General features: G+C 37.3%; 1 protein-coding gene across 3 annotated transcripts in view; it reads right to left on the minus strand.

The window, feature by feature from the left end:
* tarbp1 (TAR (HIV-1) RNA binding protein 1) overlaps positions 1 to 14,895 on the minus strand; it is an 83,596-nt gene that overhangs the window by 18,118 nt on the left and 50,583 nt on the right. For 2 of the 3 annotated variants that reach the window (XM_012963714.3, XM_018094263.2), the window contains exons 18-24: positions 14,147 to 14,343; positions 11,868 to 11,939; positions 11,281 to 11,401; positions 9,957 to 10,067; positions 8,100 to 8,261; positions 3,448 to 3,534; positions 2,232 to 2,428 (exon numbers count right to left, since the gene is read on the minus strand). In XM_012963714.3, the coding sequence (XP_012819168.2) occupies positions 2,232 to 2,428; positions 3,448 to 3,534; positions 8,100 to 8,261; positions 9,957 to 10,067; positions 11,281 to 11,401; positions 11,868 to 11,939; positions 14,147 to 14,343 (947 nt within the window). The remainder of the gene's footprint in view (positions 1 to 2,231; positions 2,429 to 3,447; positions 3,535 to 8,099; positions 8,262 to 9,956; positions 10,068 to 11,280; positions 11,402 to 11,867; positions 11,940 to 14,146; positions 14,344 to 14,895) is intronic. The other variant, XM_002935829.5, reaches the window with a different exon arrangement.

Genomic DNA, 14,895 nt, shown 5'->3' on the forward strand with positions numbered 1-14,895 from the left:
AATGGCAAAAAAAAGTGTTGGGGAGCACAGGAAAAAGATTCCTGGGGGTAGAAGAGCTTTAATTGGCTACTTAATAGTCCCTATGTGGACTGGAAGCCTAAAGAAGGCTCTATTTGGCATTATACTTGGTTTTTTTGCAACCAAAACTTGCCTCCTTACCAGAAATTCAAAAATGAGAACCTGCTTTGAGGCCACTGGGAGCAACATCCAAGGTGTTGGGAGCAACATGTTGCTCATGAGCCACTGGTTGGGGAACACTGCTCTGGATGTAACAGGTCAAAAGAAAATGTAAAATTAATCATACAGATGCATGAAAAATGTATGAAAAGTATAGTGAGTGAATTGTGGAGAACTATTGTGGAGAACTATCTTTTTGTTTTTCCTGTAGAATGCCACATCTGCTTTTTGTTTGTTCATATAAGAAACAGTTTTGGATCCTATACAAGGAGTATTAAGACCCTTAACATTAAGGGAAATCAATTTAATTGGAAAATAATAAATAATATTATGAGTTGCTGACCATGGGGTTAGGTGGTATTGTAGAAATACAATATTTTAAGTCTAAGAACAAGTTGAAATAGTGATAAATGAACCAGATGTTTAAAATATAGCATAATAAAATAAAGAGTTATGAAAATATCTGACTTGTAGTATTGGTAAAAAAACGTACCATCAATACTTAATCAGAATAAAAGAAGATATGGAGAAGCTACCCTGTTGAGAAAAATAACTTTCAAGATAGGCAAAGAAGAACAAAAAGAGCTCAGTAAACCTATGTACAAACTAACTATATAAAATCAGAAGATAATGCTGCAACAAAAATGACATTTTTACATAATTTTTAATAGTATGCTTTGGAGCTAAGTTAACTGAAATGTGCATTTGTTTAATCAGTAAGGATTTTGGCAGTCGACGTGTAACAGCAAAAATTAAGAAATGGTAAGGTACTGTTGAGAAAAAAAGTCTTGACTGTTACATTACCTCTGTAACGTATATTATTTCTACGTTAACAGTCCTCCAAATCTGTAACTTTTTTCTGTAATGAGGAGACTTCATCTTCCAGATTAGAACAACCAAGTGATTTGAGCTTTAATTGTTTCAAACAACCAAGTGGTTTGAGCTTTAATTGTTACAACAGCTTTAATTGTTTCAACAGCTTCAAATTGTTTCTCTCTCTTAACCCCCTTATTCCTGTTTTTATATCTTGCAGCATTTGCTTCAAATCAGACTGCAATGTAGTGCACAGTACATTTAGTAATTCTTTAAGTTTACCTTCAGTGAAAGAGTATTCTCATTATTTTGGTCTGAAGAATTTGAAAAAAACAGTGTATTGTCTGTGGAGTCAGAGCTACTGAAGCTACTCCATGTTTCAGTCCTTGTGAGGCAGATAAAAAAAAGTCTGCATTTTTGACTAATTTGCGCTTAATATGTAAAAATAATGTAATGTTTCTAAAAAAAACCATCTTCTTCTGACCAAAAAACTATGTGTCAAGAAGGAGCTTTTAGTTTTGGCCAAAAGCTAGTAAAGAATAAACTGAAAAGCCAGGTCTTGCAAATGAAATAAGGAATACATTTTATTAAGTCACCTTCACAGCTACACTAGTCTACTAGATTTACCCAATCACAGTATTATTGTTAAAACAGTGCAAGGTTCAAAAATAACTCTCCTTTACTCAGAGGCCCTCGTTTCTCACGGGTATCCAGGCCAGGATGAAGTGCACACATCAATGTTTACAGCTCTATGTGGATCAAGAGATACTCAAAGTTGCAGGGAGGATGCCAGAAAGAGGAAAGCATCAGGGCAATGTAATAACTCTAATTTTGCCCACGCCTAGTAACCCATACCAAACAGCTGACCATTAAATGTTACCTGTTAATTGGCGGCTATGGGTTACTAAAGAAATGGCAAACTTAAAACCATTTATTATATTGCCCCCAGTGAGTCTTGGATTTGCATATAAGAATACTGGTCAGAATTGTCACTGTGCGCTCCTTATTTTGCAACAATCATAAACCTCACTGTTTAAAATTAGCCTTCCTCATATTCTAAATGCAGCTTTAAGCACGGGGGACAAGCATATTTTTAATAGTTGGGTCAAAGGACTGAACCTGCAGCTTTGGGTATCTTTTCGCTAATACCCAGTAACAGGTAATATATTACAAGTGTCAGACGGGGCCACTTTTACTTTTTAATAGACCCCACACCTGTATATTACAAGCTTTACACTTACCCAGTGCCTTGTATATTTTCTACTTGATCAAGACTGGACTCTATTACTAAAGCCAGTTCGTCAAATTCCTGTATGCATTGTTGTTTGCACATGGCCCAGAGTTTCTTTAGAGCAATCAGTGCATAAAGCCGAACACTGAAGTTGTGATTGAAACACCACTGAAGTACAGTCACTAGAGCCCTCTTTAGACTAGCTCCCTAGAAAACAAAATGTATTAAAATTTTACTTGCTAATTTGATAAAATGTATAAAGGCATTCATTACTAGAAACATTCACTCTAATTGTGGTGTACAATTAAACATTTTTCACAGCTTTCAGAATTTTTTTTTTCTTATAAACTTTGAGATATCAACAATTTCCTACTGTGCCAAAACCAAAAGTGCATGCAGTAGAGAGGCAGAGAGTTTTGGGCACCAAAAAGTGGTTAATAAAGGGTGCCTCGGACTGTGGGGAGGTGCTGGGAGCGGAGAGAACCCTAGGCTTTGCTACGTGGGGGGTCCAGGATTGGTTGTATGTTCTGAGAGGGATAGTATATAAAAGAGGAACACCGTACCTGCCTTTTCCTTTCACCATCGCAGGCACCTGAAGCACTGTACAGGCACCTGGCAGCATGTCTGGCACCCAAAATGGGGACCAATCATCCCACCTCCCCCTTTTTGTGTTTCTAATTGGATGGTCCGAACCCAGTTTTTTGGCTTCGGCTGAACCCCCGAATCCACCCTGATGGATTCAGCCAAATACTGAACCAAATCCTAATTAGCACATGCTAATTAGGATCCGGAAGGGTTTCGTGCAGTGAATTTTTCCCCCCCTAACATTTAACCTTTCCTACGCAACTACCTCCCCACAGTCTGCTTGAGACAGCAGTTTTAAGGAGAATGAAAGTGTGATTACAATCTTAGGCCTCATCCAAAGGCCTCCTTCTCAAACCACACCACCAGTATTCAAATAGCTTTAAAACCACTGAAATGTATCATGTATATATATTGGAAAGTTGTTAAGCAATACATTTCGTTTGGAAAATATTTTGGAGTCCACAACCCCATCAACAAAAGAAATGTTGCCTGGTTTTAGAGATACGGCAAGCTAATGTTCAACAATACAATTTTAGGCTCCAAAAAAATATTTTTAGAAATACTAGTGGAATTAACTGGTATGTCTATCCAAACTAAAAATGTAAATGGTTTGTTGTAGATAACAATTTGTCCATACGTACCTTATCAGGAATATTTGCAATAACTACATCAAAGTGAGGAAGCACAGACAAAAATGTGCAAATGCTGGTTTTAAGTTTTTCTTCAGTCTGGAATAAATGAAAGGGGTTAATAAACTGTTCAAGAATATAAAATAGCCATGATGCCTTAAATTTAAGTTCACTGGTTGTATTTACAACAGCTAATAACTGAAGCTGGAAAGGTTTAAATCTTTTCTAACCTTTATGAAAAATTATTAGTGCACATTTAACAGAAGTTTTTGATGAATGATGATGGCAGCAAATGAGAGCACATTAACAAGTCTTCATATAATGTGCTTGAATAGAATGTAGCAAGGGTAGACCCTGAAGTTTGGGGGCAGGCCAATTCTATTGCAGCAACAAAATATAAAATTAAAGGGGATCTGAACTGTACGTACTGAAACATTTTAAATTTGAAAAATCAAGGCAATCTGCCAAAGCCACTTCTAATTCACCCTGCCTTAACCCGATATAAAACCCTGGCCTTTTTTCTAGCAGACCCTTGGCATTTACCCATACGCTAGCTTCAGGGATGTCAGAAAGAAAAAATGGGGAGGTACCATAGGAGAAGAGAGTATGGAAAGAAACATAAGCAGGCACTCAGAAACAATAAACAATACAAACCCCACCCAATATGCACACAATTTATTTTTAGTGAGCAATGGATTCTATCTATAGGAAAATGTATAAAGATATTTCTGCAGTGTTATCGCTATCTTCTATAAAGTTTATCTTTATATCTTTAATATCTCTGAAACAAGATTTCTGCTTTTATTTCATAAACCTCCTCATACACTGTTGTTAAATCATATAATCTACATGTAAGAAATCTTTACACAATATATAAGACTTAAACAGTAACTCAGACTTAAAAATATAGAGCTGACCCGACATCATGCATTACAAAAAACATCTACATTGCGTGGCTGAGAGATTGGTGTAGGGAGGAGGGCTTTGGGTTTCTCCAGAACTGGGCTGATTTCTCAATCGGCTACAAGCTCTTTGCCAGGGATGGGCTGCACCTCAATGATGATGGGGCAGCTGCTTTGGGGGAAAAGATGGCTAGAGGGTTGGAGGAGATTTTAAACTAGGAGTGGGGGGGGAGGGTGCAGAGGGAAATTCTGTGGTAGACAGAATAGATGAGGTAGTGGGCATAGTAAGGGAAAATGGGGGAGGAGACTTGCTTCGGGATACTGATAATGGCAGGGAGGCCCATAAGTTGTTTACACGTCATTCTCACGCCGGAACCAGTATTAAATGTATGTTTACCAATGCAAGGAGTCTGACTGGTAAAATGGGAAAGCTGGAGGTACTGGCGTTGGAGCGGAAATATGATGTGATTGGAGTTGCAGAAACTTGGTTGAATGAGTCTCATGACTGGGCAGTTAATATTGGGGGGTATACATTGTTTCGGAGGGACAGGGGCAATAGAAAAGGAGGAGGAGTGTGTCTGTTCATTAAGCAAGAATTAAAAGCAAATATTAGGGAGGAAGTGATGGGGTTAACAGAGGGAGCTGAATCCTTATGGGTTGAACTTCTCACAGATAGTAAGGAATCTACCAAACTAATTGTAGGGGTATGCTATAGACCCCCTAATGTAAGCGAAGAGGAGGAGGCCCAGCTCCTGTTGCAAATAGAAAAGGCTGCTAGTTTGGGGCAAGTGATAATAATGGGGGATTTTAATTACCCTGATATTGACTGGGGCAATAGTACTGCCAGGACAGTAAATGGGAACAAGTTTATAAACTTGCTGCATGACAACTTTATGTCACAGGTTGTTGAGAAGCCAACCAGGAACCATGCTATACTAGATCTAGTGATCTCTAATGACCCAGAACATATAGCAAATGTGCAAGTGGTTGAACCCCTGGGTAATAGTGACCATAATGTTATTTCATTTAATGTTTGGTGCAGGAAACAAATTTACACGGGGGCAACAAAGACAATTAATTTTAGGAAGGCAAATTTTAGCTCCTTAAGGGCAGCGCTTCAGGGCATAGATTGGGGCATTATGTTTTCTGATAAAAACACAGAGCAGAAATGGTTAAATGATATTAAATCATTACTGTTCTCAATTTATTCCATTAATAAGAAAAAGTAGAAGTGTTAAGAATCACCCTATGTGGCTTAACTCTGAGGTAAAGAAGTTAATAGGGAGAAAAAGGAAAGCTTTTAAGAAATATAAGTCAGAGGGGACAGTAGATGCGTTTAATGATTATAAACACTATAACAAGTGTTGTAAAACAGCAATCCGGAAGGCAAAGATAGAAAATGAGGAGCGCATCGCGGCCGAGGCCAAGACTAACCCCAAAAAGTTTTTTAAGTATATCAGAATATCCAAGGCTATTGTGATACTAATATCTACAGTTAGTACTAGTGGTTGTATTTATAGTTTATGTATGTGAGTGTATAGATTGGTAGGTGTGGGTTAGATGTGCTGGATTTACTTGGATGGGTTGAACTTGATGGACACAGGTCTTTTTTCAACCCTATGTAACTATGTAACTAACTAACTATGTAAGTATATTAATAGTAAAAAGATGCAGGTTGAGGGTGTGGCCCCATTGAGTTATAATAACAATATGGTTACAGCGGATACAGAAAAGGCAGATGTGCTTAACCAGTTCTTTTCTTCTGTGTATACAGTAGAGGAGCCAGTGGGCCAAGTCCCACCCAATAGCTTCACTGTTGCCTCAGCTCCAACTACACAGTGGTTGGCACAGGATATGGTGCTTAAAGGGTTACACACGATAAATGTAAACAAGGCACCTGGGCCAGATGGAATACACCCTCGGGTACTGAGAGAGCTAGGGGCAGAATTGCAGTGGCCCTTGTTTCTGATATTCTCAGACTCTCTTTCATCAGGTATGGTACCTAGGGATTGGAAGAAGGCGAATGTCATTCCCATATTTAAAAAGGGAGTAAGATCTCAGCCTGGCAATTATAGGCCTGTAAGTTTGACATCCGGTGTGGGCAAGTTATTTGAAGGCTTGTTAAGGGATCACATTCAAAATTATGTAGTGGAGAATGCCGTTATGAGCAGTAATCAGCATGGCTTTATGAAGGACAGGTCATGTCAGACCAATTTAATTGCTTTTTATGATGAGGTAAGTAAGAAGCTGGACAGTGGGGATGCAGTAGATATCATCTATTTGGATTTTGCCAAAGCATTTGATACCGTTCCCCACAAACGACTGCTTTCTAAGCTAAGGTCTATTGGTCTTAGTGAAGCCGTTTGCACATGGATAGAAAACTGGCTACAGGATCGGGTACAGAGGGTGGTTGTTAATGGTACATTCTCTACTTGGAATAAGGTTCTCAGTGGGGTCCCTCAGGGTTCTGTACTGGGTCCACTTTTGTTTAACTTGTTCATAAATGACTTAGGGGAGGGTATTATGAGTAATGTATCAGTGTTTGCAGATGACACAAAACTCTGCAGACCAGTCAATTCTATCCAGGATGTGACATCCCTGCAGCAGGATCTTGACCAACTGGCAATCTGGGCAGCTAAGTGGCAGATGAGATTTAATGTGGATAAATGTAAGGTCATGCACCTGGGATGTAAAAATATGCAAGCCCCGTATACCCTTAATGGGACTGCACTAGGCAAATCCATAATGGAGAAGGACCTTGGAGTCCTTGTAGATAATAAACTTGGCTGTAGCAAGCAATGCCAGGCAGCAGCTGCAAGGGCAAACAAGGTTTTGAGCTGTATTAAAAGGGGTATAGATTCACGGGAGGAGGGGGTTATTCTTCCCCTTTACAGAGCGCTGGTAAGGCCCCATCTAGAATATGCTGTTCAGTTTTGGTCTCCAGTGCTCAAACGGGACATTACTGAGTTAGAGAGGGTCCAGAGAAGGGCAACTAAGCTGGTAAAGGGTATGGAAAGTCTCAGTTATGAAGAAAGACTGGCCAAGTTGGGTCTGTTTACACTGGAGAAGAGGCGCTTAAGAGGTGACATGATAACTATGTATAAATATATAAGGGGATCATATAATAACCTTTCTAATGTTTTATTTACCAGTAGGTCCTTCCAACGGACACGAGAGCACCCACTCCGTTTAGAAGAAGGGAGGTTCCATTTAAACATTCGGAAAGGATTTTTTACAGTGAGAGCTGTGAGGTTCTGGAATTCCCTCCCCGAATCAGTCGTGCTGGCTGATACATTATATAACTTTAAGAAGGGGCTGGATGGATTCTTAGCAAGTGAGGGAATACAGGGTTATGGGAGATAGCTCTTAGTACTAGTTGATCCAGGGACTGGTCCGATTGCCATCTTGGAGTCAGGAAGGAATTTTTTCCCCTCTGTGGCAAATTAGAGAGGCTTCAGATGGGGTTTTTTGCCTTCCTCTGGATCAACTAGTAGTTAGGCAGGTTATATATAGGCATTATGGTTGAACTTGATGGACGTATGTCTTTTTTCAACCCAACTTACTATGTTACTATGTACATACATATGCTTTTATTGAGCCATGTAACTGTAATGCTCAACTTCCTAATATATATTTGAATGTCACCAAAAACAAGCTTAGTCCTCAACTTGAGAAAAAGGCAACCATTTACACAAGATCAAAAAGAGACATTTCTATGTACATTATTAAATATATACATATTAAATTTCAATGAATGCATACATAAAATCTTACACTGCTAAAACAGTCCCAGAATTTGGAAAGAAATATGGGATGTGTATGGAGAATCAGTATAATGGCCCATTCTATTAGATATTTAACCGATGCTTGATTATTACTGAAACCAGCTTGGAAAATCCTGTCAATGATACCAGAAAGAAAGTCCTGTAAAAGAAGTAAAAAAAAATCACCACACTTTAGTCAAGTATTCACATTTTCATTAAAAAAAATATATTGCAAACCAATTCTGAATTCTTGCATTTTAAGGGACAACTAAAGCCTGGTTACAAAAGCCATGAGCTCAGGAATAAAGGTGGCCATACACGAGCCGGTTTCACTTGTTCTGCAATGAACGATCTAATCGGTACACAATCGTTTGACAATCAGTTCGCTATACGATATGCCATCCACGGACAACGATTATTTGAAAAGATTTCATCGTATTGTTGACATAAAATATAGAATTAGAAATATAGAAAAGATCTTACATCTATGTGCGATCCGATATCATTGTTGACTTCTGCTGTCAATCATGACATGCACAGGGAACATTCGTTCAACGACAAATCAACTGGCAGATTTTATCGCTGAACGACCCAGTCGATCAATTTTTTGCCCGATAATGTCAAGCCAATTAGTGGGCTGATGATCGTTCGTGCACCATTAACTATACAACAGGCCAACAATATTATTAGATCGTACTGGAATTGGTTGTTTTAATGTAAAAAATTAGATTGACAAAGATGGCACACAGGATGTATTCTAGATGCCTAGCTGTCAAAAAGTTCTTACTTTCCCTAATGTAAAATGAAGCTGCAGATTCTGCTTCAAACAACTGTGTTATAGGTGCAAAAATATTCAAGCTTTCTTATTTTTCAAAGTTTTCGAATAACAAATGAACAGTGAGAGGGAACATTGGACAGGTGTCCAAGTGATGCACAAAAACGTGTCTGAAAGCATTGAGGATTGCTAATTAGCTTTGTTTATACGCTAAGTTTGTAGAAGGGTAGGGGTACAGTAGGATAACACATCTTGGAACAGCCACAAAAAAAAAAAAGCAAAACTTTGGACTTTAGATGGCCTTGTTTTGAACTGTTACTTTTGCAATGAGCACATTTTGTTATGTTTCCTTTCACTTTACTCATCACTGTGTCTCTGACCTAATACAAAAATAAACAAGCATTGCTTATTTTACCAAATACATAAAAGACTGAGTGGGTGCTTGTAAACCGGTTGGTGCCTTGGATGCCCCATTTCAAAACTGGTTAGTCATTTAAACGAATCCCTTAATGACACAATCCATAATGACAGTACTATGGTAACATCTGACTGGGGTCTCATAACATGAAAATATACCAGTATATGTTAGGCAATAAAAATATAGGAGTATATGAATGGCTATAAAAATATACAAGTATATGATTGTTAATAGGCATTAGCTTTGTATCCTCCTGGACTAAAAACTCACTTCAGGGACATACTTCCATAGGTCCAAAAAATCTATGAAGACCTGCATTTACTGAGAACTCTACCTTAATAATATATTCCATGAAAAAATAATTTAAACTTTTAGGTCAAACAACTGATTTGCCTACATAATCCAATTAATTACCATGCACAGTGTAAAAATGTACATGAAATAAAGCCTGAAGCTTTTTGGTGTCCCTCTACACCCCCAAATCATTTATGTATCTACAACACACCTCACCTCTGCAAATTTTTCTGCTATATGTCATCTATATCTGTTTTATTTTTGGTTGATTTGTATTCTATGCTGGCTTTTCTATGTTACAACATAAAAAAGGGCAATATTGGGGTAAATAACACCCATGACAATAAAGCAACACTTTGAAAATATACCTGGTCAAGTTTTGGAATCAAAATTAACATAGTTTGCCACAGACGGTTTTTAAGCCGGTGATGCAGGGAATTTCCATAATACCTTGTTTTTGTCTTGGAAACAAGTATGTCCTAAAACAAAGAAAATGCAATCATCCAAGTTTAATAGCAGTACGGTATTTTGCTTACACCTGCACAAGCCTTTAAAACATATCATTTTTCTATTTTTAAGTTAAGCAAAATGAAGTTATTGTTTATTTGAAGTGTCATATATACAGACATGCTTTGACTTAACATGGGATATATATATATTTTTTAACTTATTCATATAGCACTGCAAATGTTACACAGTACTTTGCAGGGTACAAACATGGATATTTTTATAATTTATAGATTAGATAGTAAGGATATACTTGGGTGTTTCAAAACACAGTTGGGATGAGGGCCCTACTCCAAAAAGTGTACAATCTATTAGGAAGAGGAGACAGAGAGAAACAAAATGGATAGAGGAAACAAGTGCATAGGTCAAGTGTTTGTTGCTGCAGATGAAGACAAAAAGTGCTTCTCTAAAAAGTGATTTTTAAGGAGCTTTGACAAAAGTGTTGGTATAAGAGCTTTCCTTATGCAAGGTGGTAAAGCATTCCAGAGGAGATGTGCAATCATTGAAAAAGGTTTTATGCATGGTGAGGTGAACTGTATGGTCAATAAATTGTCCTAAGAAGTGCACATGGCCCAGTAGGGAATACATGGGGAGATGAGAGGAGCAGAGGCATACAGGGCTCTTAAGGAGAGATTAAAAATGATGTGCCCCTTCACTGGAAGCAAGCAAAGAGACTTTAGTAGTAAAGTGGTGGAGAGAGACTTTGATGCAGGTGATGTGGGCAGAAATAATGAACTAGAATTAATAAAATTAAATGCAGCGAGTATAGATGCAATTTTGGGAGACAGCAATATAAATTGTAATGGTCATCAACCTTTTTCCCATACTGTATGACCTACAAAAATTCAAGCACGTATAATAAGGAGACTTCAAAAACACATTTCAACATTTCTGAAATTCCAAAGAGCAACAAAAAAAATCTTAAGCTGTCGCCGGTATGCTTCAGAAGAGGAAATAAAATACTTTAACTCAAAAATGGCAACTGGACCCCCTTTATGTACAATATATTTAAAAAGTGATATCATAATTGCTTTGTTTCTTTCTAACCCATAAATCAACAAATGGGTGACTGAACAGTTAGAAAGTAGAAGAAATGCTGAAATTTTAGGTTTTTTTGTTTTTTTTTAACTTTCATGAACCCCAACATTGTTTGTCCTGGGAAAAGCTCCACAGAACCAATAATACCTTATCAAGAAGATGAATTACAAGGTCTTGCAGAAACTCCTTGTGAAGTGGATTTGACTCATCCAAACAACTAAAGAATGCAGTTGCACATATCCGGACCTGGTGTTCATCTCTGTTCATGCTGTAGAACAATTGCATGAAAACATTGAAATAGTTAGAAAATAACTGATTAAACTAGTATTGCGTTTATAATGTATTCTCACATTTATTGTACTTTCTGCTGTATGCTAGTTAAATCACAAAAATGCACATATTTATGTGAAATATTTGTTAAAGGGAAACTATACCCTGCTTTTTCTCTGTAATTATAAAACAGTACCTTGTAACTGATCCCAACTAAGATATAATTAATCCTAATTGGAGACATATTTAAATGATTCTCAGCAGACTTAAGTTATGGAGATCCAAATTACAGAAGGATCCCTTATCTGGAAATCCCCATGTACCGAGCATTCTGGATAACAGGTCCCATACCTGTACTAAAAAGGTATATTTTCATTACAATGGTTTATTTAGATAAAGCAGGGTTTTACACATGGGCTGTGTTAAGAAATATATTTGTATAGAGAAATATATAGGGCACCTACCTTGTCACAGCAATATTTGCTGCACAATCTTTTCCTAAGCTTTCAATAAAAGCATGTGTATCTTGAATTAACCTTTTGAGAAGGAAACATAAAAATTGAGTTTTTTTCAGGCTAATTAATAAAGAACAGAAAGATGATCAGACATTTGTAAGAACCAGTCTCTAGCAGGAATCACGTTACAAAAACACTCATTCCACTCAAGATATAAATCATTTGTGCATAAGTAGCCTTTATAAATAGAGCATGTCCTTGGCTTTATATTTAAAAAATATATGTCCTGCTTAGACAAAGGCAATATCTCTGGTGACTGTTCAAGCAGTTTTGTTAATATTAAAATGCCAATAAACCAGTCTGTGTACATGGTCTGTTTCTTTTTCAAAGGCTTAATATATCAGATGCACATCAGACATTTGTATACAGGGGTCTAAGGTAGTATGTAGCATGTAATAGTATCTTCTTGATCTTCTCATTTCAGTTGCCTGTTTCCATGTTCTACCTTAGGTCTTGCCAACACACACTGTAGGGTTATGTTAGGTTATTATGTCACTTGAAAAGACCAAAACAAGACTATACTGGCTAAAAGTAAATTGTTTAGGCCAGTGGCATAACTTGGTCACGCCAGGTCCCCCCTGCAAAGAAATCTTTTGAGGGAGCCTGGTGCAAACAAAGCCTCCTTCCCCCGTTTACATGGATGTTAACTGTTTACAATGTAACCTTTATTCAATTTTTAATGAAAACTAATTGTATATAAAATACACTTAACAAGCCTTGCTACTCTGGGCATCACACAAGTGCATATGGGAGGACCTTTTCCTACTTTTTCCCCCTTTACCCCAAAATGGACATATACTTGTATAATTAGCCCAAGTCCCATTGGGGTTATACTTTCCTCCTATGAATCTTAAATCCTTTTACAACCCAAGGGGCAAGAGCACGAAGTAGGGGTAGGCAGACTGAAGTAGTATGTATCTAGCAACCCCCACCCCCCCCCCACCCCAGTATTGTGCCCTAGGCACATGCCTTTTCTGCATACCCCCTAGTTCTGGCCTTGCTTCAACAACATGTGCTGGGAAAGTTAACAATATTTCAACAATTCAGAGGAGGAGCCATAAAAACATCTTATTGCGTAAAGAATTACTAACTTATTACGTAAATAATAATAATATTGCCCAGCACTGTGTATTATTCAGATTTTTTTATTGTACAGAATCTTGTTTTAAACTGAGACACTGTTTTGATTGTATTAGTCTTACTCAACTTGCTGTTTCTTAAAAGACTGATGTTTATATTTCACTAAGACCTGCTTTCAGCATTCTGGGCATTTGGTGATGTCAATGATGTCTCTCAACCTGTGTGAATCAGATTGACTGGCAATCCCCTCATTGCCTGTGCCTGGAATATCAGTTCAGACAGCTTGAGACAAGTGAAACACACAGGAGTATTTGTATTGTCATATCCCCCCCCCCCCTCTCAGGGGATATGCATTGGATAAGGATCAAAAGGGTAGGAGTGAACTATTTACATTACAAAACAACACCAAGGTCAATTAGGCAGGGTTCACAAATGTTTCCCAAGCTCATAACCTGAGTTTATTTTTTTAGCAGACCCATGATGTTTCTTACTAATTATTGCTAGTGATGAATTAAATTTTTTGCCAGGTTTTGGCAGACAAAATTGCCAATGGACTCAAATGGGTGCAAAAAGAGCTGCAAGGTAAAAAAAAAAAAAAAAAAAAAAATACTAATTTTTGCTATTACGCTAATTTTTCAGTAAAGAGGACAGATCACTAAAGCTCATCACTAAATATTGCCACTCATGCTATAGAATGTAACTACCTATAAGATAAATGACACATGCAGGCTTGTGTTTTATATGCAAACCATACATCAAGATGGATTTTTGTTACCATAACAGTAATGACCATGACACAAGACATGACAGCATTCCTTTCAATAGAAAAATAGGTTGATCAATGATTTAATTAAAAAATGAGTGAACACAGATTTGGTCTCGTACAAGCGCCACACTGCTTTTAACATTTACTCCAAGTAACATTTTTTTTATTGTGGGTCACTTATCTTTCTGCCAAGCACAAAGAAACAACTACACAAAGAAAAGCACAAGGCCAAAAAGAGCAGCGGTGACAGTGAAAGGCACACAATTATCTTTTACAAAAATAATAGATTAGAATATGGCAGAGTTTAAGATTTAAAACAGAATATAAGCATAAAGAAACATCAACAGGTTTTAAAGATATGTGAAAACATCAGATTACAAACCTCTGATCCCGTCTAAAAACAGTGCCGAACACACATGCTTCTGTGAGGATTTCCATGTAACATTTTGCATGTAAAAGATCATCATCTTTAATACTAGGTTTCTTAGAATAATCTGTCCATGACTGGTAGCAATGAGAAACCAACACATTAAATACTCCTGTCTTTGAGATGGACATGTCAGACGTTTCTTGGATTATCTAAAAAAAAAAAAACAATAAAAAAAAATTGTGACATATAATATTGTTTATTTTATGAACAAAAAGAAACACGAAGATAATTATCTCTTTAAAGGAGAAGGAAAGGCTAGTAAAGAGTTAAAGGAACAGTAACACCAAAAAATGAAAGAGCTTTAAAGTAATAAAAATATAATGCACTGTTGCCCTGCACTGGTAAAACTGGAGTGTTTGCTACAGTAACACTACTATAATTTATATAATAAGCTGCTGTGTAGCCACGGGGGCAGCCATTCAAGCTGGAAAAAAGTAGAAAAGGCACAGGTTACATAGCAGATAAGTTCTATAGAATACAATAGTGTTTTATCTGTTATCTGCTATGTGCCTGTGCCTTTTCTCCTTTGAATGGCTGCCTCCATGGCTACATAGCAGCTTATTTATATAAATTATAGTGGACTTTCTGAAGTAAACACACAACTTTTACCAGTGCAGGGCAGCGGCACATTATATTTTAGTTACTTTTATACACTTTCATTTTTTGGTGTTACTGTTCCTTTAATCTCAAGCTGCAGGCAT

Source organism: Xenopus tropicalis, chromosome 5, assembly GCF_000004195.4.
Source record: "Xenopus tropicalis strain Nigerian chromosome 5, UCB_Xtro_10.0, whole genome shotgun sequence".
Taxonomy (NCBI): Eukaryota; Metazoa; Chordata; class Amphibia; order Anura; family Pipidae; genus Xenopus; species Xenopus tropicalis.